This window comes from Sander lucioperca, chromosome 18, assembly GCF_008315115.2.
Source record: "Sander lucioperca isolate FBNREF2018 chromosome 18, SLUC_FBN_1.2, whole genome shotgun sequence".
In the NCBI taxonomy this organism is placed as follows: domain Eukaryota; kingdom Metazoa; phylum Chordata; class Actinopteri; order Perciformes; family Percidae; genus Sander; species Sander lucioperca.
In genome coordinates this window covers 962,180-985,066 of record NC_050190.1, presented here as the reverse complement: position 1 = coordinate 985,066, position 22,887 = coordinate 962,180, and the positions used below count along the sequence as shown (strand labels likewise).

General features: G+C 41.6%; 1 protein-coding gene across 3 annotated transcripts in view; it reads left to right on the top strand.

The window, feature by feature from the left end:
- Window positions 1–22,887, top strand: part of si:dkey-288a3.2 (protein phosphatase 1 regulatory subunit 37) — a 91,101-nt gene that overhangs the window by 16,645 nt on the left and 51,569 nt on the right. For 2 of the 3 annotated variants that reach the window (XR_004895736.1, XM_035994768.1), the window contains exons 4-11: window positions 7,801–7,846; window positions 10,539–10,639; window positions 10,831–10,950; window positions 12,690–12,837; window positions 15,463–15,618; window positions 17,882–17,994; window positions 20,702–20,843; window positions 22,347–22,513. Coding sequence is in view for 1 of the 3 variants with exons in the window: in XM_035994768.1 (XP_035850661.1) it covers window positions 7,801–7,846; window positions 10,539–10,639; window positions 10,831–10,950; window positions 12,690–12,837; window positions 15,463–15,618; window positions 17,882–17,994; window positions 20,702–20,843; window positions 22,347–22,513 (993 nt within the window). In the remaining 2 variants the exon portion in view is untranslated. The remainder of the gene's footprint in view (window positions 1–7,800; window positions 7,847–10,538; window positions 10,640–10,830; window positions 10,951–12,689; window positions 12,838–15,462; window positions 15,619–17,881; window positions 17,995–20,701; window positions 20,844–22,346; window positions 22,514–22,887) is intronic. The other variant, XR_004895737.1, reaches the window with a different exon arrangement.

Here is a 22,887-nt window from a genome sequence, read left to right as displayed (position 1 = left end):
ATTTCAAAATTGTAGGCCTTAAAAAGTAGTCCAAATATAATAACTTATATTGCAGCCAATCAGCTTTTGCGTTGTTGCCGCAAGTCTCTTTCGGATTGGACCACAGACATCAAATATGTTTGTATGTTTTTTTTCTGCAGTTCAACAATGCATCTAACCTGTGTTCAGTACACAACAATGTTCATTTAATTTGCAAGTCATTTTGTGACTTTGCATTTTCTTTTGTACGTTTTTTTTTTTGGATGTTGTGAGATCTTGATTTTCATTCATAATGGTCTTAAATTTGACTTGGCGAAACCTCCAGAAATCCTGTCATACAATGCAGGAGGGTGGACTTCAGTTTGTGGTGCTCCCAGTCCTCAATATCCTATATGTTTTTTGGAATTGTGGGGGGAGTTTACATTCTAAACTACAACTATAACTACACTAACTATAACTATAACTATAACACACACATTTGGAAATGGAAGTTGATTCTTGACTGGGGAACTGTATATGTGACCAACGCATGCCCAAAGTGACCTAGATCACGTGATGCCACCTTTAGACTTTTCGTGGCTTCTGTTAGAAATCAAAAAGAATGTAGAATAATGTCAGACGTGAGCTTTAAATGCAGGAAGAACTTGAGTGCACACATTGTCTGGGAGGATGCTTGTTAAAAGGTATCTATCCCAAATGAGCAGCATTGCATATTTTAGTATGGATTTGTCCATCATGGGAAAAAAGAGACTGTAGAAAAATGTAGGCAGAGAAGGAGACGGCAGTGTGTGAAGCAAGGATGTCATGTGAAGACTTTGAGCTCAGAGTTTGGGTGTTATCTGCTAATAAAGGCCTGCTGATCACTTTGTGGTGCTGAGAGGCCTTTGAAAAGAGCACTCCAGTAAAAGATCCTTCATCACCAACTCAAGTGCAAACTACTTTCATTTTAACATCAACCACCTTTCCTGTAGGACATCAGATTCAAAACAAAACAAAAAATTCTCCCAGCGCAACCCCAAAGCCATTACATGTGGTTGACTTGCCCCCAAAGGTCTGTGCTATTTCCTGACAATAGTTTTCTTTTTTATTCTATACCAGGGGTCTTCGATGTTTTTTTAAGCCAAGGACCCCTAAACTGAAAGAGAGACAGCACAGGGACCCCCTACTACATAATTGTAGAAAATTAAGTTGCATATTAAACTGGGCCAACAATAACGTGTAGGGTGGCCTCAAGCCTTTATACATAAAGAGAAGAGAATAGAATACTAAGCTATTAAAATACTAATTTTTGGCATAATTGTATAAATCATGTTTTAATGTTACACCTACATGTGGCACAGTGAATCCTCAGGATGAACTGTATCTGTGGATGGCTACCTTAGAGACTACTTTACCTATAGGCCAGTAAGCCTAAATTATCAATGTTTTTTTTTTTCACACTGATTTATATTTGCTAATAATGTTGGATTCGTGTTAATTAGCTTTTTATTGCCCCTCAGGGACAAATACAGTTATTTGAATTGAAAGTTAAAGACATTTACATTGTTGAGAAATCTTTCAAAATATCAAATGTGAAATGATGTTGCAGAATGACGTGAATTGGATACAGCATAGTATTGCGATATTTTCCGTGGCAGTACTGTATGGATACACGACGCCGAGTATGGATCTGTTATTATATACGTGTTGGTCATTCTGCAGCAATCAAACTGAAGTGAGATGAACAAACAGAGAAATCAAACAGATGTTGACAGAAGTTTCCTTTTGGGGGACATCATTTGAAATTGGGAAAAATTTGAAGTTGGAAAAAAATAAATTGCAATATATCGCAGAATATAGCAACATGTTTAAAAATCGCAATAATACTGTACCGTGACATAAGTATGGTGATGATGTCGTATCGTGATTCCCACCCCTAGTATCTTCCCACATATGGCCCCAAAATTCCCCCAAAAGTACAGCAGACTGTGCATGTACATGTCTGCAGATGCATAACTCACTTTTCTTTCTTGTCTGGACTGCACAGCTTGTTTAAATACTGTAATGCATGTATTGTGAGTAATCAGCTACATCTTCAGCCTACACCTTTTTCATCACTGCTATCGCGTTTCATTTTTAACATCCATTTTGTTGCCGTGTAAGCACTTACTCCAATTGATTTCATCCGAAAGACCAAGGTAAAGATGAATCACATCAAACCAAATGTTTGTGCCACGGAACAGACCCTGGTGATGTATGCAACCCAGGATCCCTGAACACAGGCGTCCTCCATCACCCCGCACTTAGATTTCCCACGTTCAGAAATGAAAAACATATAGTGGCTAGCTTGTTATTGTATTGACTCCTTCCTTTCTAACGATGATGTCTAAAAAATGCGGTAATAATAGTTAAAAATTAATAGTTCTCGTAAGCAATCTGTGTCACATTTAAAATTGGTCTACATTGCCTGTGTTCCCTGTGTTGCCGATTAGTAATGCTGATAGGATCACATAGTGAGAAACGTAAGAGAGAACTAAATGTAAAATTCAGCAGAGAGTTAAATGTACAACACACAGATCCGACTGCTGAAGCTGTACACCGTGACGTTCACACACTCTGAAACACACACACACACACACACACACACACACACACACACACACACACCCTTCCAACCAAGCACTCGCCACTCAGCCTTGAATGTGTACATTATTTTTGACATCAACCATTTAAGGCGACAGTATATTTTACACAAAGTGGCATTAATGAAGTCGCTAAAGGCACGCTATCATATATTTCAAAAGCAGTGCGGACGCACAAAGGCAGTGACAGTGGCAAATACTGGGGAAGTCAATTAGAATTTTATGTACGTTTTTAGATCTCTTTTTTTTTTTTTAAATGATAAATGAAGTTACTAATTTGGTCTGTGCTCTTTCTAGACACTGCAGCTTTAATTGCTAATTGTTAACAGTGAACGAATACATTTGCATATTAATTAGCTCCCAATTTACATTTTTAATTTGCTGCCTTCAAAGGGTGTGAGATAAAAGGTCGTGTTATTTTAAATAATTTATCCTCTATTGCGAGAAAAGATGCTGAAAGGAAAACAAGGCGGTGATTTTTAACCCCTAAGAGCTCTGAAAATGCACGTTAAAAAATACATACGATATATATTTATTTATAGTTTGTTGTCAGTTAATTAAAAGGAGAAAAGCGGTGCACTCAAACCATTTTTTAATACAAAGCCCACGTAGAGAGGCAGCGCCGCTCTGGACCATTGAGTGAAGAATATAGAGAATGCACCAGAGATGACTTCTGTGGAAGTCAAGTTTTGGAAACCAGATCTCTGTCTTCTCCTGCTGCCTGTGTCTGTGTCTGTGTCTCTGTGTGTGTGTGTGTGTGTGTGTGAGAGAGAGAGCGTGTGTGAGGGAGGGAACACTTTTCTTTTTATCACTGCATTTTGTCCTCTCTCCCTCCTGACACATCAATTGATTTGGCAGCCGGCGCCTTCAGTTTCCGTCTTTCACCATGAGGCAGCAGCGAGCGGAGAGGGAGCGAACAAGTTCAGAAATTCATTAAGATGAAAAACAGCCGCCACTGTATTTCTTGCGAGGAGGAGGAAGTTGTGTGTGTGTGTGTGTGTGTGTGTGTGTGTGTGTGTGTGTGTGTGATGGGTAGCCAGCCAGTTGCCTGCACATTGTTGCTGAGCGTCATTCATTGGCTCAGTGCCACAAACAGAGCGTTTGTTTCACAAGCAGTCGCTAGCCGGACGCCAGCACACAGTGACACTTTTTTTTGCGGCTGCGACAGACCAAACAAAAATTCTGAGGTGACAGCAATGCATGCAAAGTCCGTTAAAAAAGAAAAGAAAAGAGAGAGATGAATGGAGCAAGCTGGACACCCGAAACATGCCTTTACTCCTGCTGGAGATTTTTGAAACTTTTCTTGTTGAGGCTTGAGGCAGTTCTGAAAATGCTCCGCCCACCCAGGTTTACAGAGAGAGAGAGAGCAACAATCCTGGGTGGTGTGTGCCCAGCAACACTCACCATTGACAAGTTTGTAAAAACAAGACAAGACACAATTGATCCTGAAACCGCTAAAACGTTACAAGAAACACAATAAAATAGCCCTCTGGTGCATATGTTTTCCTGAGGCAATTTAAATCAGTCATGTGTGAAAACACATATCTGATGATATGTTTATCATGGAGCAAATAAGGAGCCGTAATGTTGCATTTGGGGGTGGGACACGGAGCCATGCGTGGCACAGAGCCAGGAAAACATCACATAACATTTGACTATTTCACAGCTTTTAATCAGGATAAGGTGTTGGGGGGGTTTGGGGGGGGGGGAGAGAGACAAGCATCTGCATGAATCTCTAAAGAAGCCCCTTTATTTGCATACTGTGTGTATTCCTAAACGGATTTTAAATGTGTTGTCTGAAGGCAATGTTGTGCAGTCACAGTAGGATAACAATGAAGAAGATCAATGGTTTTTGCTTTAATATATATATATATATATATATATATATATATATATATATATATATATATATATATAGCACTAGAGCCACCTAACCGAATATAGTTCACTATACTATTTGCCATGTAAGCTGGAGGTTGTAATAGGACAGAATAACATCTAGTAGCCACACAAAGACGTTGTATGTCTTATGCAAAGGCAGAGTGATGCATATCTCTGTTGTACGAGCAGAACAGCTTCCTAAAAAGGAGTCAGTCATAGTTGTTGAATTGAATTGTTTTTTTTCTCTCCTACGTGGCACATTTATGACATGTTTTTGGAAGACTCCAATCTTCATAAAAGGGTGAAATAAAAAAACAAAAACAATTCATGCAGTAAACGGATTGAATACAACTGTGAAATAAGGCTGTCAAAGAGACATGCGTGGCGAATTATATTACTGGGGATCAAATCACCATCAGAAAAACAATCCATCAATAATGTGATCTGCACTCCTTTCCTGTGTGAGCTCACAGTGACAAAAATCCTGCTCTGTTTATATCAAAGCACCGCATGTTAAAGCGCGCACACACACACACACACACACACATATACACGCATTCTGTTTCTATAAGTGTGTACGTGTGTATGTGTGTGTGTGTGTGTGTGTGTGTGTGCGTGTGCGTGTCTCAGTTAAGATGATTATGGGGGGAAATTCAACCACCTCTACCAATTACACACCAGCCTCTTGTATACATAAACAGTGCAATTTATGTCCCATTGATCTGTCTAATTCTTTCAACAGGAGCACATTATGGCCGCCGTCTTTTTGTCATGTGCCTTGCTCTCCTCTCTGCAGCACGAGAGCCGAGCAAAGGAAAGCCTTCCAAGTCCTTTGTACTCGGCGTGTCCCTTTGAACAATGAATCATATTTAGCAAGCAGAGAGGAAACAAGGCGCTGCCTGCAAATAAGAAGGCGGCAATCCAGAGCATCAGCCAGGACGAGTGGGTGTAGGGAGGCAGTCAGGAGCCAGGCTTCCACTGACATGGAGCTGGTGACAGGGCTGAGACCAGAGGTTTTGGGGCCCTGAGTAGAATCGGGCACCCCATTTACTTTTTGTTATCAATCAGTCTAACAGTCATTTTAACAGTCTTTTAATATTATCAAGCAACACTGAAAGCTAATGTGGCTTGGGAATGGGAATAGGTACTTTTTTTTATTTTTTTTCTAAGAGTATTTATAGTATTGGTGATGAGTGAGGTGTGTGTGCATATATTTTATATTTTATAGTGTATTTTAATGCTGCAAACTGGATTGCTCCAACTAAGTTTCGTTGTGTAAATATATGCAATGACAAAGATCTATCTATCTATCTATCTATCTATCTATCTATCTATCTATCTATCTATCTATAGTCATGTGAAAAAATTAGGACACCCATGCTAAAGTTGACTAAAAAGAGGAATGAAAAAATCATCTTTTGCAAATTGATCTTAATGCCTTAATTAAAAAAATGAGGAAAAATCCAATCTTTAAGGACACCAATTTTCTTTGTGAATGAATAATGTATCGTAAATAAATAAATGTTCTTCCTTAAAATACAGGGGGCATAAGTCAGTACACCCCTATGTTAAATTCCCATAGAGGCAGGCAGATTTTTATTTTTAAAGGCCAGTTATTTCATGGATCCAGGATACTATGCATCCTGATAAAGTTCCCTTGGCCCCCACATCATCACATACCCTTCACCATACCTAGAGTTTGGCATGGGGTACTTTCCATAAGATCATCTCTCAATGCAAATCAAACTGCAAAAGATTGGCATGGTTTTATTTCAGTTAGCCTAATAGCTGGTTTGATTTTTTTTAATTAAGGCATTAAGATGAATTTCCAAAAGATTATGTTTTTATTCCTCTTTTTAGTCAACTTTAGCATGGGTGTCCTAATTTTTTTATGACTATCTATCTAATAGACACAAACCAGCATACAAGATATTATAGTTCCTGAAAACATGCTTTTAAACCTTTGGTTTTTCTTTATAATATTAGCCTAAATGTTCATGTCTAAATAAGCAACAGTCAATACAAATATTTGTCATTATTTATTAAGAGTTTAACTATCATAAACTCAGCTAATCTGCTTCATCCTGACTGCGTGGAGCCCTGCAGCTTGATCGCGTATGATTGGCAGGCGCCTGGCAACAGAACAAACAGAAGCACACAACTGTCAGATCAGATCACGCTTTGATTTAAATGTTTTAATTCTGACTGATGCACAGAAAAACAAATCACCATTTTTTCTTTCCTTCAACTGAGCAAAAATGTGTTCACATAAGATCCCATCGCTCAGAGTAAGGAGCTGACCGCATCGTTTACCATCTCTAAAATGTGCATTGTGATGCATACATGTGCAAAATAACAACCCTACTAGAATTAAAAGCATTCAAATAAAACAAATAAACTCAATAAAATCCTGAAACAATATGTTGGGTACAATTTCCTTCCTGTGAAAATACAAATGAACACAGGAAACCACAGAGACTTGATGTTCTTAATCTGCTCACTTTTGGGGCCCCCTGGTGGTTGTGGATGGCCTCTAATTGATGTCTCCACTCAGGATTTTAAAATTAATGTTAATCTTCACATTTAACAGTTGTCATGCTAAACATATCTTCCAGAACTGTGTTCTTATGGGACAATTCTTTGATAACAGCATTTGATATCAGGCCACAGTCTTAACCCAGAGGTGGGCCTCCCCTACCCTAATGAATGCTCAGGTACATGTCTGATACATAACAAATATCGACATAAATAAGGTTTGGGTTGCAGTAAGGGTCTGGGGTGAAACATGCTTATATTTAAAAAAAGAAAAGAAGAAAAACCAGAACCATCCCATGTCACAGAATCTCATTTTACCATCATCTATAAAAGGAGGCTTTCAACAAAAAAAAACCCAAATCCTGTTTTGCTTGTCAGTAGAAAAAAAACAACAATCTGTTTTCCACCATCCGCACAAATCTGCCACCTCCGGTGATTGATGCAGTCAAATTAGATGTATGTGGAACACTGGCTCTGGCAAATGAACACATCAACTGATGACCAGCTGTTTCTAATTATTATACACTGGTTAATTAGGACTCCGTGTCACCATCAACGGCGGCGGTAAACTGTGTGAAATTCATAATTCATGCGCTGGCGTCCAATGAGCCTCCCTGATCAAACCAGTACAGTGTGGCATGGATGGAGAGGCCGTGCGGAAAGAGACTGGGGAGGAGGATGCTGCCAAATATCTGTGTGTGTGTGTGTGTGTGTGTGTGTGTGTGTGTGTTCACGCCTCTCCCTCACACCTCCGGCCTCCCCCCCCTCCCTGTCTCTCTCTCAGCAGGGGGTGTGTGTAGGTGGCGGTGTGAAATGTCTGGATCTCAAAGGTAAGCTGAACGCCTCGCTCCGTCATTATTAAATATGATTGAGGACTTTATGTGACACTCGTGATACACTGAATGATTTTGCAATGTTTTACATATTCAATCAAAGTGTAATTATAGAAAAAGATATGTTATAACAGAATAAAAATATATATATATTTTTTTATAAATGTATATTTATCAAATTGACAGAAAATGACATTTTTGATGTATATATTTTTGATATGTTATCTCCATATACGTCACACACATTTAGTCTTAAAGAGTTGTAGCAAGCAGTGTGTTGGTTTATTGAAATGAGTGAGTGCATATCACAGTTATTTACTTATTTTCACGTGTTTATCAAAAACCCTGTGCCATAAAAACCCTAAATGGGGCTTTTGGGTTGCTGGGTTGTCTTACAAAATGACACCATCCCTGGCCTCTATGGGCTGGATCATTCTACGTGTTCCTGATGCAGTTTCAAATTTTCAAGAATTTTCTAGAAATGGACAGTATATGATTGCGATCATATGGTAACGTATGAAACAACACAGAATAAGGCAGATCACTAGGAAGAAAATAACACCAAGAAAATCCTTCAGGGTATTTGATTTTCTAACCCAAATTGTAAACCTAATGCATATTCCGGCCTTCATCCTATACTAATCTCAACCCATTACTCTAGGTCAGATACTAACCCTAAACCCAAACCACAGTAAATGCGATCGTATCCTGTACATTCAACCTAAATCTGAATCCTGAACCGCAAACTTGAATGTAACCCTTACATTGAACTAACCCTAATAGCCAGTTGTAGCTAGTAGTTAGCCAATTGATACCGCGATGGCGATAACAAGCGATATATTGTGCAGCCCTAGCTGGACAGAATGTCCTCGCTTTGAAGGTGGAAGGACTGTGCCAGTTGTCAAGAAGTGCAGCAGCAGACACGTGTGCATGCAGCAGCAGTGGAAAGTTGTGTGCGATGCCATGATGGGCGTCACCGTCGTCACGCACTGATGACATCTGACTGCGGGTGCCGCTGCCTTATTATCTTCCCGACGCAGGGCGGATTAGAAAAATGGGATTTCAGATGGCTCTCCCTTGCACCCCACACGCCCTCTGCCATCACTCAGTTAAGTGATTATTGTTAAAACACAGGGAAAAAATCATTTTGGAAATAATTATGATAGTAATTATCATATCCCCCTTCTTGGCCGGGGAGATAAGAATGTGAGAGAGAGAGAGAGAGAGAGGGAAAAGTCCCGTGGATGTGTTTGAGCAGTCACAGTTTGAAGTCGCAGGAGTGTGACTCCCTGATCAGGGTTGGAGTAAGAGTAATCAGATTACCAAGTCTGAACTGTGGTTCCTTAAATGCATTAACGGGAACACATCAAAGATAAAATTACTTCAAAAAGACATGGGGCATGAAGAGCGACACGTCACAGTAATCAGATTACAACATGGTCCCAGTGATCCCTGATAATCACTCCTGAAAACACAAAAGTGACTTAACAACAAAAGGATTAGTGGCTGGATTACAAAAATAAAAAAAATAATGTTATAAATAATAAATGACATAACATTGGCCATAATTTTACTGTAACCATTCAAACGCTGGCATATGGTTATGGGAATTTGTGCCCGCCTCAACAACACCAACAACAACAACAACATTGGCTATATGAGTTAACCAGGAGCTAACCTGACAGGCCCAGTACAGCTAACCGACAGCTGTCCCGCTGCCAAAGCTTTCTGGGTGGAACTCATGCTTTAGACTGTATGGCAAGACATTGACATAACTAGATTAATTAAAGGTGCCGTAGGTAGGATTGTGAAGATCCAGGACTTAGCCAAAAAATTTGAACATCAACAACTTCTCAGTCCCTCCCCCCTTACCGCTAAAGCCCAAACGGTCTCCTAAGCCCCTCCCCCCACAAGGGAGAATGAATGCATGTTCATGAGCAGTGATTGGCACGCAGTTAGACACCCAATAGTTCTGTATAGTATTACTGTATATATTATATTGTCTCATTGTTATTGCTGATCAATTAACATGTAAACAGCCTTCTAATGGTGTAGCCTTTCAAGGTGGAGCCTTTGACTACTTCATATCCTTTTTGGGTTGTTTAATCAATACCAATTCTTCACATTTTACAATAGTATCAAATGTAGCATCAAACAGAAATACTCAAGTAAACTGCACCTACAAAGTAACTGTACCTAAGTAAATGTACTGGAATTCCACCTCTGGGTTTGAGTGAATAAGACTACAGTGTTTATACATTGTCATACATTATACATACATGTATGTATATTTATTGAAATTGTGCATTTCATACTCGATGTGACTTTGGAGGTAAAGTTGGATTTCAGTGTGTTGTTTTGTAAGATTGTAAATCTTCTGCAGGCCGTCAGTAATCAATGATCAAAGCATTCACATGTTGGAGGTCCAATCACGACAGCCTGCCCGGTGTTCCTCTAACTGGAGCTGTCGTTATTTCTGTTTCTCATCAAGTCTCAGAACTTTATTAAAAGAAAAACACACGCACACAGATAAACTTTGCCCATAAAGGAAGCTGTTTTGTCGTGATTTTTTTTTTTGCGGAAATGTTCATTTCAGAAAAAGGATGAAGCGCATTTAGAGCCGTGCAATTTTGCCTGTTAGCAAACAGCCTCCCAATTATCTTCCGTTTGATTGCTTGCCTCTATCAAGGTGAGCGATTAGACCACCGCTCCTGTGAAGCTCTGGAAGTCGTTCTGAAATCGCTGCACTTTGATTTCATCAATCTGCAGGCAGCCCAACTGGAAGAAAATGTGAGTTTTATGAGCAAAACTTATTTTCCTCATCTTCGCATCTTCCAATGCAGTTTCATATTCAGGCCTATCCCCTGTATCAGATTAGAGGCCATTTTTTTTCCTTCCAAAAGAACTTCATAACATTCCTGTCAAATTTGGGCCTTGCTTTCTTCATTTTTTCTCCTTCCCTGTTTTTTTTTCTCTTCCAGGGAGCATCGTCCTTGCTGGATATGATTTTGTACTATGAATCTACAACCCATCTTGACATTTCTGACAACAGCGGTATGGGAACATTGTGTTGGAGGGCCCTCGCTCATTTGATAAAGCAGGTTGGCTGACGCAGTGGAATAGTAATCTTTTCTTGTAGGCTTTCTCTGGGGCATAATGTACATCCTAGAAAGTGAGTTTGTCGCACATTACATGGTTTGAAGATGCAGGGCAGAGCAAACGGGGTGAGAAGTTCTCCCACTGTGAACACCGGCATAGACACATCAAAACACACGCGCAGCATTACTGCAGCATCGCAGATAGCATTAGCAGGCATAACTGATTAGCTGTGGGGTGAGAAACAATCGGGCCAAATGTTACCGCTGACTGACTTCCGTGTCTGTGTGATCAAAGCGGGACAGGATGAGGGAACACAATGGAAGGACTTTGAGCATGACTTTGAGTTAAGATTATTTCGTCAAATATGTGAGGGCTCTCTCTCTGCGCCAACCGGCATGGAGTTCTTGGAATAAACTTCCTAAAAAACAATTTTCACTTCACTTCTTTGGTATCATCAGTCTAGGGATCGGCCAATTATTGGCCTGGCTGATTATCGGGGCAATTAATTGGCAATTAGCAGGTTATCTGTATTGGTGTTTTATTTTACCGATAAAGTTAATTACTATAAAGTGCGCTACTTTGGCTCCGCTACAGCTCTGTTAGCAGTCTGCAACACTTGCCAAAAACGTTAAGCATGTTTAGACTTCAGGAAACTGTTTTTATTTTTATTCATTCATTTAACTGACTGTGTGTTATGTTTTAGAGTTTTGTTACGTATTTGCTTAAAGCATTTAAACAGACTTTTGGGTTGGAGTTTGTAACATTTGTAATGTAAAATGTAAATTTTGACTGAAAGAAGTTAGGTTAGCAGTAGGGTTAATTGTGTCGTGAATATTTTTCCTTGACGTTTTATTTCTCTGATTCACCGCTTTGTTTTAACGACGCTCGCTCTCTTCAGTCAGTCTCTAGCTAGCTCGACCATATAGGCCTACTGTGCTTGTGGGCGCTTGTTGAGCCTCTGGGCCGGTTCAGACCGCTGTAACTTTTCCCTGCAGCGCTCTAAATAGGTTTTGTGTTGTCGCAAGTCTTTGAAGCTTTTAATAAATCTTTTTAAAGTGTTAAATACATCAACCGCCCCATGAACATTCTTAGTAGGGGACACCTCTAGAGTGTAATGGCCTACTCACTACCGTCTGCACTTTACTTTTTCGACGAGCCTGAGTGATGGCGAAGCCCTAGCCTGGGAAAACCCTCACGAACTTCTGGCAAATTTGAGATTTACTCTGCAAGTCAGTCTGGCCAAGAGCCCATTCAAGCCCATTTCCAATTTTTCCAAATCGAGGCACCAATCACAACCGTTGACGATAGCGCAGCGACGGCGAGCAGCTTTTTGTTTACATTCAACATCACGGCCACCGAAGCGCAGCAACCCGTTGATGCCATTGTCGCTGCTACATCACCCGGATCTTTGGTCTGATTGTTTGAAGGACTATCCAATTGCGCCCAGAGGCATTTGAGCGGAGTCCGTTGGTGGCGCCCCTTTGGAAATGAGCTGCGAATGAACGAGACCCAGACCCACTCTCAGTTACAACTGAGAGTGGGTCTGGTGTCAACCAGGCTAGCGAAGCCCTGTCTTCCACTAAACATTGTTCTTTCTCTTCTTTTGGGCAGATATGACATTCTGGTTTTGAACTGTTTCTTTGTACTTGCAATTGTCTGTATTCATTGTATACCTGCAATGTGTGTGTGTGTGTGTGTGTGTGTGTGTGTGTGTGTGTTGTGTGTTGTGTGTGTTTTTCAGAGCGTGCGTCTGTCCAGACTGGATGTGTGTAATGTTCCCGTGGTTGACTACCCGGCCCAGTCTCTATCTAAAGCTCTGCTGACCAGCCGGCTCACAGTGCTGCACCTTCACAATGCCCAGCTCAGCGGCATGCCTCTATACACACTGGGTATGACGTACACACACAAGCAATTTTCCTTTACTGAACACTCTTTTGTGAGTTTGTTAAATAATTTCCACGTGCAAGTGTGGACTGTGAGTGTAAATTCATGCGTGCCTATGCAGTAGTAAGTGTGTGTGTGTGTGTGTGTGTGTGTGTGTGTGTGGGTGTGTCCTCCGGCCAGCAGGACCAGATTTTGACCTGTGACCCTCTCTGCAGGTCTGGACCCGGATTACAGGCCTAATCTCTTACCTGTCACTTTACACACCGCTGCACACATCTATAAAGGCTCTGGCAGCCAGGACACACACGCAAACACACACACACACACACACACATATATATATATATATATATATATATATATATATTCACTATACACACAACATTTAAAACTGGGATACACATTCAATTTTTTTTTTCATTTTACATTGATCTCAACACCACACACTTGTACACACACACTTTATTTGTTACCCAGAAATGAAGTGTCATTTGAAATAAACAACCCAAAGCACAACAACTGCGGCCAGGTCTGTCCTCTCTCACCTTCATCGATGGCTGCTGTTCTGTCTCTGAACTGTATCCGTGGCGATGGAGAAGGGCAATGGGCGAGTGGGATATTGAGTGTATGACACATCAACCCCCACACATATACACAATGAATTACTGGATGAGTACACATACATAAATACACTCACCAAAGGTGAACACAACACTAAGAGCGGATTTGAGTGCTGTACATGGACACACACACACACACACACACACATGGAAAGTCATGTGCAACAGAGGTAGTTAACACTAGGCTTCAGGTGTTGAGATAGATAGGGATGTAGCAGTAATATTCATTATGAGGCCCAAACTCTAACTTTCATTAGATAATCAAATAAAACCCCAATACAATGTTTTTTTTTATTCTAGTAGATGATGGGATGTCATGGTAAAACAACCCCTGTTTCTGACTCTGCTTTGGGACAAAAAAATCGGAGAACACAGCCTCTCATCTCCTCTCAGCTGGGAGCAGAAAACGAACCAAATGGACGCAGTATGCTGCCCACTCTTCCCAACAGCAACTTGTTCCTCCCAACATTTTCAGCCATTTCCTGGATCTCTTTGATATTTTAGGGTCTCACAGCCCACCTCCTCCTCCCGTGCTCATCTCTCATCCCACCCCATCCTCTCTGCCTTAACCGAGCACACCGCCGCCTCCCCTTTTTCCCTCCCGGCGGGGGGTCCCAGCTAAGGATCATTGCCTTCGATCGGAGGGGCCTCTGATTGCGGGATTGGGTGCTCGTGGTGAACTCGACCGGATCAATCCCACCGATTCAACCATTTGGTTCCCACTGTGCCTGATGACAATGTTGGCATTCCACATGCAGCCCAACAGGCTTGATCAAATCTGCGGCATCGATCTGGATGCAAGGGCAGCGAGGGCCCAGGCAACATGGCCACATGTGTACCGCAGTAGAGTGCACATTACACAACTACACAGAGAATGCCCAAAACACGCACATAAATACAAGATATCTCTCCAAACAACCATCAAAGATTTGATAAAGGATCCTTACAATGGCGTGCACACTAACATTTTGAAGAGAGGGCCTGAAAGTTGTCAGGGGTTTTGTAACACACCCTGTGCTGAGGAGTCACAGCTCTGGCTTCAACAATGGCTGGTTCATGTTAGAATGGGAGGAATGTCACTTGATCTTTACTGCAGTAATTGCAGGAGGCGGCGAGTCCTGCTGTGCTCTCGTTTTCATGCTCAAGTTCACTTGCCATCAATCAGTCTATCACAGTTACAACCTGGAGGCCCTGTGTTTGGCACTAGGAGGACCACACTTGTACGATGGACCATGTCTAATATAAATTTAAAACAATCTATATGTCTTAATTTGGGGAGGGGGAGAAGAGCAAATTTCCGTCCACTCCAGTCCTCATCATATGCCTCTGATCAGTTTACCTTCCAGCGAGGAGCTTCTACATCTGTGTGTGTGATGTTATCCCTGTGAGAAAAAGACCTGGTCCCCAACTGGCTTCCCACCAACGACTACTGCCCTGTTGTATGTTAATTAACATCAGTAGAAGAAGCTTACAACTCAGGATACTCACTCAGCTCAGAATAACTTTCAAACATCACTAGTCTCTTATACTGTTAATAAAATAATTTAGATTAGATAGATTTTGGTATTTTTCAACCCAGGTCTTATTCTCATAATTGTGGCTTTGAGCCATGCAAACTAACAGTTTTAAAAGTTTATTTCTGAGTCCAACCAAAAGTTAAGAAATACATTGGGTTTCACAGGGCACCCTAGTAACCTAATGGTTAACACCCACGTTTATATTCCCAGCAGGGGGACATTTGTTGCATGTCATGCAATGACAACCTTACCTGCCTGGTACCACCTAGAATCTTCCTTGAATATTGATTTTCTAAATAACTGACAAAGTTTACTTAGTACTTTTAAATCAGAGAAATTTAACAAATGTTAATGTCACGCTACATGTTTGCTAGTATTTGCTTTGCAGCTTTCAAACTAATTCAAAAGTTTGAGGAGTATAATTGCCCTTAAGTTAATATACATTCTGGATCATATTTCTTTTGGTAATCTTTTCTTTTGTTGCTGCTTGTAGTTGGTGCACTGAAGTCAAACAAGGCTTTGAAAGAGCTCCACCTTACCAACAACCTGTTAAACAGCTACCAGGACGCCCTGCAGCTAGGAGACCTAATCCGCTACAACACCACCTTACAGACACTGGAGCTCAGCAGCAATGCTGTAGCAGATGCTGGTAGGATGTCCATCTTTGTTACAGAGATTGTGCAGGGCAAAATCGATATGTAAAATGTCTGGGTCGGCAAGAGCACTCACTTTTGTCTAATTGAGAACCCATGGATCTGCTATCTATCTAGCTATCTAGCTATGCATTAAGGAATCTCTGTGAGTATATGTGTATATGCCTGTCCTTCACATATTTCAAGAACCATTTATTTGATCGACTTCACACTTGGCAGGTGTATTGCTAGAAACCCAAGGGAGTGCAGTGTCGAATGTGGTGGAATTTGGCCAGATAGTTTTGCTATGACAATGAACTTTACGTTTTTGCCTGTGACTTTGGACCCTAAGTCTCAGAAACAAAGTTATTTTTGTTCCGTATTCTGTGAGTCCAGACAAATCTATCCATAAAAGCCCTACCCATTTGCCTTTAGATCAATTTAAAATTGTGTCAAAATCTGGGGGGGGGGTTTTGTCGCTACTTCTCCCACACATTTGAGCAATCGTCACCAAATTTAGTACAGAAGATCCCTGGATAATTTTCCTCTGCATATCTTAAAGTGCCCATATTATGAAAAAATCACTTTTTCTGGGATTTGGGGTGTTATGTTGTGTCTCTGGTGCTTCCACACACATACAAACTCTGAAAAAAATCCATCCATGCTGTTTAGAGTGAGATACAGTTTCTGAATGTGTCCTGCCTTCAGTCTCTGGGTGAGCTGGTCAAAATCGACACGGCTTGTGACGTCACAAGCCGAAACGAGCTGACTAACCGCAACCATTAGCTCGTAGCGTTAGCGTTAACGCTAATGCTAACGCTAGCATGCTACCTCGTCCTCAATAGCAAAGCACTGCTACAACACACACAAGTTCACAATATTAATCTACGAAAGAACTACTTACATGTGCGCCCTCATTTAGAAGTCTCCCAGCTAATCCTGCCTTGTAACTGACCAAAGTTGTAGAAACAGTCTTTCTTTTACTGTCTATGGAGCTAGCTAGCTGACATGATCTACATCTGAGCTACTGAGCATGTGCAGTGCAATCAAAGATAGTACAGAAGAAGAAGAAGAAAAGAGGTCTCACTCTGTAGCTAAAACAGAGACCAGCTGAAAAGAGGATCTGCAGCAGAGAGCGGTGCGGTACAACAAAAATATGGTGTTTTTTGAAAATTAAACCATGTAAACCTATTCTGGTACAACCTTAAAATACAATTATGAACCTGAAAATGAGCATAATATGGCTGCTTTAAGTACCATTCATCAAATAAACTTCCAGCCCACTCGAAACAGGCACGCCCAGAAAGTGCACTGCACTATTATTTAATGGAGAACATACATTATTTGGTGTGGAGAGTGCTGAATGATGTCGACATAAAATAACAATTAAATAAGGATATATAGTAATTTGAGAAAGAACAGATCATAAAAGTTGAAACAGAGGTGTTCAGAGGTGTTGGAAGCCATGTTTTTAAGCTTGGACAGAGCCAGGCTAGCTGTATCCCCCTGCTTCCAGTCTTTATGCTAAGCTAAGCTAACCGTGTCCTGACAGCTCTGTACTTAATGCACGGACATGAGATAGAAATCAGTCTTCCTCTCTCACCTCTCTCTTCCTATGTGATTATTCTTTAAAGGATTAGTTCAACATTTTGGAAATAAATATTGGTAAATTATGTTTGGGTAAGGTAATGTTTGGGGGGGAAAACAGAAATGTAAATATGACAATATGTGGTGTTAGAAGGAGTTACATGGTAAACCTTGTTTCTTGATAATCTAGAAAGCAAATTAGTTTAGTTGCCAGAATGTTGCACTAGTCCTTAAAACCTGAGGCAACATAGTTTCGTTGCAAAATGCTTTCACAAATTTAAATAATCAACATTGTGTGAACAAGGGGCAGATGTTTGCACAAGTTGTTTGCAAATGTGACACATAATCTTATTAATTATAAGTAACCCTTTGGCAGCCCTTGTTCAGTGTTTGCTAATTAAAGAATGACCCACCTAACTTTGCTTGCCAGCAGCTTACTAGGCAAAACAGCAAAGCAGCAGGAAAGGTAAATACAGTGGGAGTGGTCCCTACACTGTCACTTTACAAATTAGCACAGTCCAGCTACCTAATTGATTATGTGCAAAGGTTAAGCACATAGCAAACTTTATAGCTGCTCACTCCCACTAAACATCTGTCTGTGCCATTTAGCCTACTTATACAAAGCAGTTCAGTTGAACCCGTTTAGCCAATTACCATAATTGAATGTTTTTTGTTGTTTTTCGAACTCTGCAGGTTTGGAGGAGCTGTGCGATGGTCTGCGGTGGCAGACGGCAGGTGTAAGGGTCTTACTGCTGAGGAACAACCAGATCACTGCATGTGGCATGGTCCATCTGGCCAAGGCTCTGGTGAGGAACATAGTACCAGCTTTGAGTTTGGAACCAAATCAATTAATGCCAACAGTCTATCTATTCTCATGTAAGCCCTCATTCCATGCTAAATTCATTCCAAAGTTTATCTGAGGTTAACATGAGGCTTCAGCATTTTGAGTTAGACAAGTAATTTGACAGAGGTGTTTAGAGGTGTTGGAAGCCATGTTTATAAGCTTGGACAGAGCCAGGCTAGCTGTGTCCCCCTGCTTCCAGTATTTATGCTAAGCTAACCGTGTCCTGACAGCTCTGTACCTAATGCACAGACATTACATTGATATCAGTCTTCTCCTCTCACTCAGAAAAAGGCTGAGTAAGCATATATTAAAATGTCCAACTATTCTATTAAGCTGCATGTTCACAGGTCACTTCACACGTTTACATTCAGCCAATGGAATTGCAGCGACAGGTCCACAGACCTCATTCCATGCTAAATTCATTCCAAAGTGTATCTGAAGCTAACTTGAGTCTTCAGCAGTCTGAGGTAGACAAGTCAAGTGGATATTAACAAAGTCACTGTCTTTTTCAGTACAGAATTCCCGCTTTGTGTTACTGTTCCTCCTCCACAGGAAAGAGGAAACAGAAAGAGGGAATGTCATGCTTAAAATACTGTAACTTTGACAGATATCCACTTGATTCTATCTCTGACCATGAAGTGATCAGAACAGCCGTATCAGCTTTCCTAAACGGAGTTAAACTGTCCAGCTGATACCTGCTTTCCTTTATACGGTATTGAGGGAATGAAAAGCGTTGGCCCCATCCAGAGAGTCCCCCTCTGACAAAGTCCCTCCTCCACACGTTTCATTGTACACTCCTAATAACATGCATTCCTTCCTCCTGATTGGCAGCATAAACTGCACCTTCCTGTCATGTGAGTGGCGATTGTGGAAGTCAAAAGGCTAGAAATTAAAGGCCTGCCACATACGCTAGCCCTGTCTCCTCCAGTGCTACCAAAAGAAGGAACGGTTTGATTAAATAATAGATGTGTGTTAAGGAGGGGCGCTCATGCGGCCTGCCAGTCACGGGGATAAGTAGATGTCCTTGCAGGCCATAATGATGATAATTAGACCCGTAGCTGGTCGTGTCGAATATGATGACGAGGAGAGCTGTTATTAACCTTTCTGGTTGGTGTGTGTGCTTCTCCTCTCTGTCCTCGTGGCTTGTCGGCTTGTCTTTTGAAGGACTAAGACAAGGGGAGCAGATGTGGGCCAAAATCCACTTGACTTCCAGTTTTAGAATGTGGTAATGATGTCTAAATTTACTCTTTGTTAAAAAAAAAAAAAAAACTTAACATTCTGAGGTGAATATGTCATGCAGGGCTCTCGTTGTTTTCTACTTTGTGTGTTCCGCTGTTTGTTTTTTTTTGTTTAAAGCCAGCATGTCATGTGTGAAAGCATACTGTGTTTTTGGTGCTTTCACACTCGTACCCCCCTCAAACTTCTCACTCCAACCCTCCTGTGGGTTACGTTTGACAGGCTTCAACCATGCTCGACTCTCACACACTCTCAACCACGCAGTCGCCTCTTTAATTGTCTGCTATTATCCCTCGTGAATATCCATTTGAGATGCTCTTCCTCCCTCTCCTCCTCCCCTCTTCACCAGAGAAGCTTCTCGCCACGCGTTTGGATGTGGCGGTGCCTCTGTGTGCCGCGACTCAGTGAGGAAAAAGAGGGGGGACCCTCTCAAGTGTGTTTGTTGTCACCGTGGTGCAAATTAACTCCGAAGAAGACGCTCTCCGGGTCTGTCTGTTGCCTTCTTGGCTTGCTTTCCGCCCCCGCGCTCCCTCTCTCTCTCTTCAGAGCAGTGACCAGAGGAGTTTAACAAGGGTGGCGAGGCGAGGGGGCAACCGAGGAGTGGGTGGCGTGTTCCTCTTCAAGCTGTTGGGCAACATGGGCCTCTTGTGCCCCAGACGCCCCCAGCTTCATGCGCCAGCTAATCAACCTTCAATGCTAATGTGGCTCTGGAGAGTGGAGACAGAAGTTCTGAGCATTTAACAAGAGAGGAACATTAAGAAAAGGAATCATAATCACCACATAATATTGAAAAATCTCTGCCTTTTCACACTGTTAGTAGCACATTACACAGAGTCTAAAGCAAGGTTGCATTGTCGAGTAAAGTCATACTTTACTTTTAATAACAGGGATTAAAAGTCTTCAGTTTTTGTTGGTACCTGGGTCCAGTGAGAACAGTGTTTAGTCCAAGGGTGGTCTATATCGACAACTTTCCCCTTCCGGGATTGTCCGTGTGCCGCCGGAAATTCCGCCCGATGTCCGTCCCCTTCCTCTTTCTTTGTTCTGTAATTCTAACCTCTGGTGGATTTCTGAGGACTATGTTTAACTGCTCCTCAGATCTCTGCAGGGTAAATCCAGACAGCTAGCTAGACTATCTGTCCAATCTGAGTTTTCTGTTGCACGACTAAAACTACTTTTGAACGTACACACGTTCCACCAAAACAAGTTCCTTCCCGAGGCTATTTAGCAGAGGCACCGGGGCTCCGTGCGGCGCTTAGCACCGCCCAAGACGATTGTGATTGGTTTAAAGAAATGCCAATAAACCAGAGCACGTTTTTCTCCCTTCCCAGAATGCTGTGTGGACTCGCCAGACCCTCCTCCACAGCGCTGTGGAGGAAGGTCTGGCAATGCGAGACTAGTCCAAGGTAAGAGCGGAGATGAATGCTGTCTTTCAGCCCGTGCTGAAGGTCCTGCAGGTCCTGGATTTGGGTGAGAACCTCCTGGGAGACGAGGGGATCCAGGTGATCAGGGAGCCTCTGATGATGAACTGCTCGGTGCTGCAGCTCGGCCTGGCCCAAACCAACATCACATCTGAAGGTACAACAATACATGTGCAGTACTCTTCTTTTCCACAACCAGTCCTCCAAACCATACGACGATGTAGGTCGTTTATTCCTCCCCTCTAATCTGACCCACAGGAGGGGTTTCCCTCCTCATATCTAAACCAGAGAAGGTAACGGTCGCGGTTTTAAACACGTCGTTAACATTGTGAAACGGTCGCAGTTTGGTTAGGTTCAGGCACCAAAACTACTTAGTTACGTTTATAAAAAGATCCTGGTTTGCTTCACTTCCGATTACGCATGAGACACTGAACATGATGATGTAGCTCCGTTTGTTTCATTTGTTACATAAAGTTTGAAAAAAAAAAAAGCTCACCGTTTATTTTCAAACAGGACAAAAAGTCTTGTGTTTGTTTGACCCATCCACCCCCCCCGACCTGCCTCCTTATATGGGACTTTGCACTCTTATACTTTTATACAATTACTATGGCCAATAGAGGGCGCCACCACTAAAAACACAAACATGGTCTCCTTTTGCATGCAGCACTATTTTTGTGATTGTAATTGAATTTACAACTGAACTAGACACAAAGGACATTTCATAAAGATTAGGCCCATGAAAATAAATAAGGATTGTGTAGCATTTGGCCACAAATTCCCATCTTTGGTTCCGTGTCAACCACTTGCATGTCCTATTAGTTCTAAATACAGATAGGAACACAACTAACAATCATTTTAAATGAAATAATCTGCAGATTATTTTCCGGATGAAATGTTTTATAATACGTCACAAAAGAGTGGAAGATGCCCACCGCGGTGTCCCAGAACCCAAGCTGATTTAGATTTAGATTTAAATTTAAATTTTATTTATAAGTGGCTCGTTTTGTCCAACCAACCGTCCCAAACTCAAAGACAGTTGTTGTAGAAGACTAAGTAGGTTTGAGAAGGTGGAACAAATGTTTTGAATTTGTGCCTAATCGATGAATCGTTTATCAATATTATTGCCAATTATATCAATTAATGAAGTAATCCTTTCAACTCTAAAAGAGATAATTCATTTTGTGTTTTTGAACTAGTAATTTGGATCAAAACTAGCTTTAGCCTGCTGAGATTTTGCACTAAAATTGTTTTGTCCATAAATAAAGCTGTGTTAGTAGTAAACAGACTACTGCATAAGCATTTTCTTTTGATACTGTATCTTATAATGACTCCCTGATCCATCATCTAAACTCATCACCTCCCTGTAATGTTCTAATCTGTAGCTAAACTACATTAAGAGACAAGCAGCATGCTTACCTAATTAAAATGTCGAGGCAGAGCTGCTCTGGATGCAGAATGTATGTGTGAGCCAGTGTCTGAAGCCAAAACATAGATGCTTTTAGTTAAGTTTGGAGTCCTACCTAGGCTAAAGACTGCAGTCTGGACAAAGTTGGTTATTTAAGGAAGCTAGCCAAGAGAGGGTTTTTAAAGATCAAACTAGCCTTGCAACTACCTAGGCAAGCTTGCCTTCTCTAACATTTCAACGTTTTCTTTGGTGAAGGTGCTGTGGCGTTGGCGGAGTTCCTTGCAGAGAGTCATCAGATTCAGGGGCTGGACCTCCGTCAGAACGAGGTGAAGGTTGGAGGCCTGATGGCCTTGTGTCTGGCCCTGAGGATCAACCGTTCTCTCACTAGCCTGGATTTGGACCACATACTCCCGCAGGAGCAGGTAGGTGCAGCTATGTAGTCACAGATCTGAATCACCTGCTGTTGCAACACAGCTACTGCCGGCTACACACCACACAAGAATCAAGCCTGATTTTGGGCCCGATTCCCCTCTCCCGACAGTGCTCTGAATTATGATGGTTCTCAAGATTATCTTGCCAGTTTTTCCTGCTGTGAAGTATGTTAGGAATGTTTTTTACATCCCCCGATCTGCTCGGAAGTCCATCCTGGCAGCACTGATTTCAAGTCGTAAATATTAAACAGTGTTCAATATTTACGATCCTGTTGTGAGTGGGGAACGTTGAGGACGCTGTCTACTCCTGTTGAACCCGGCCAGGCTTCTGTGGGAGATCGGTTCTCAAACAGAGCGCATACGCA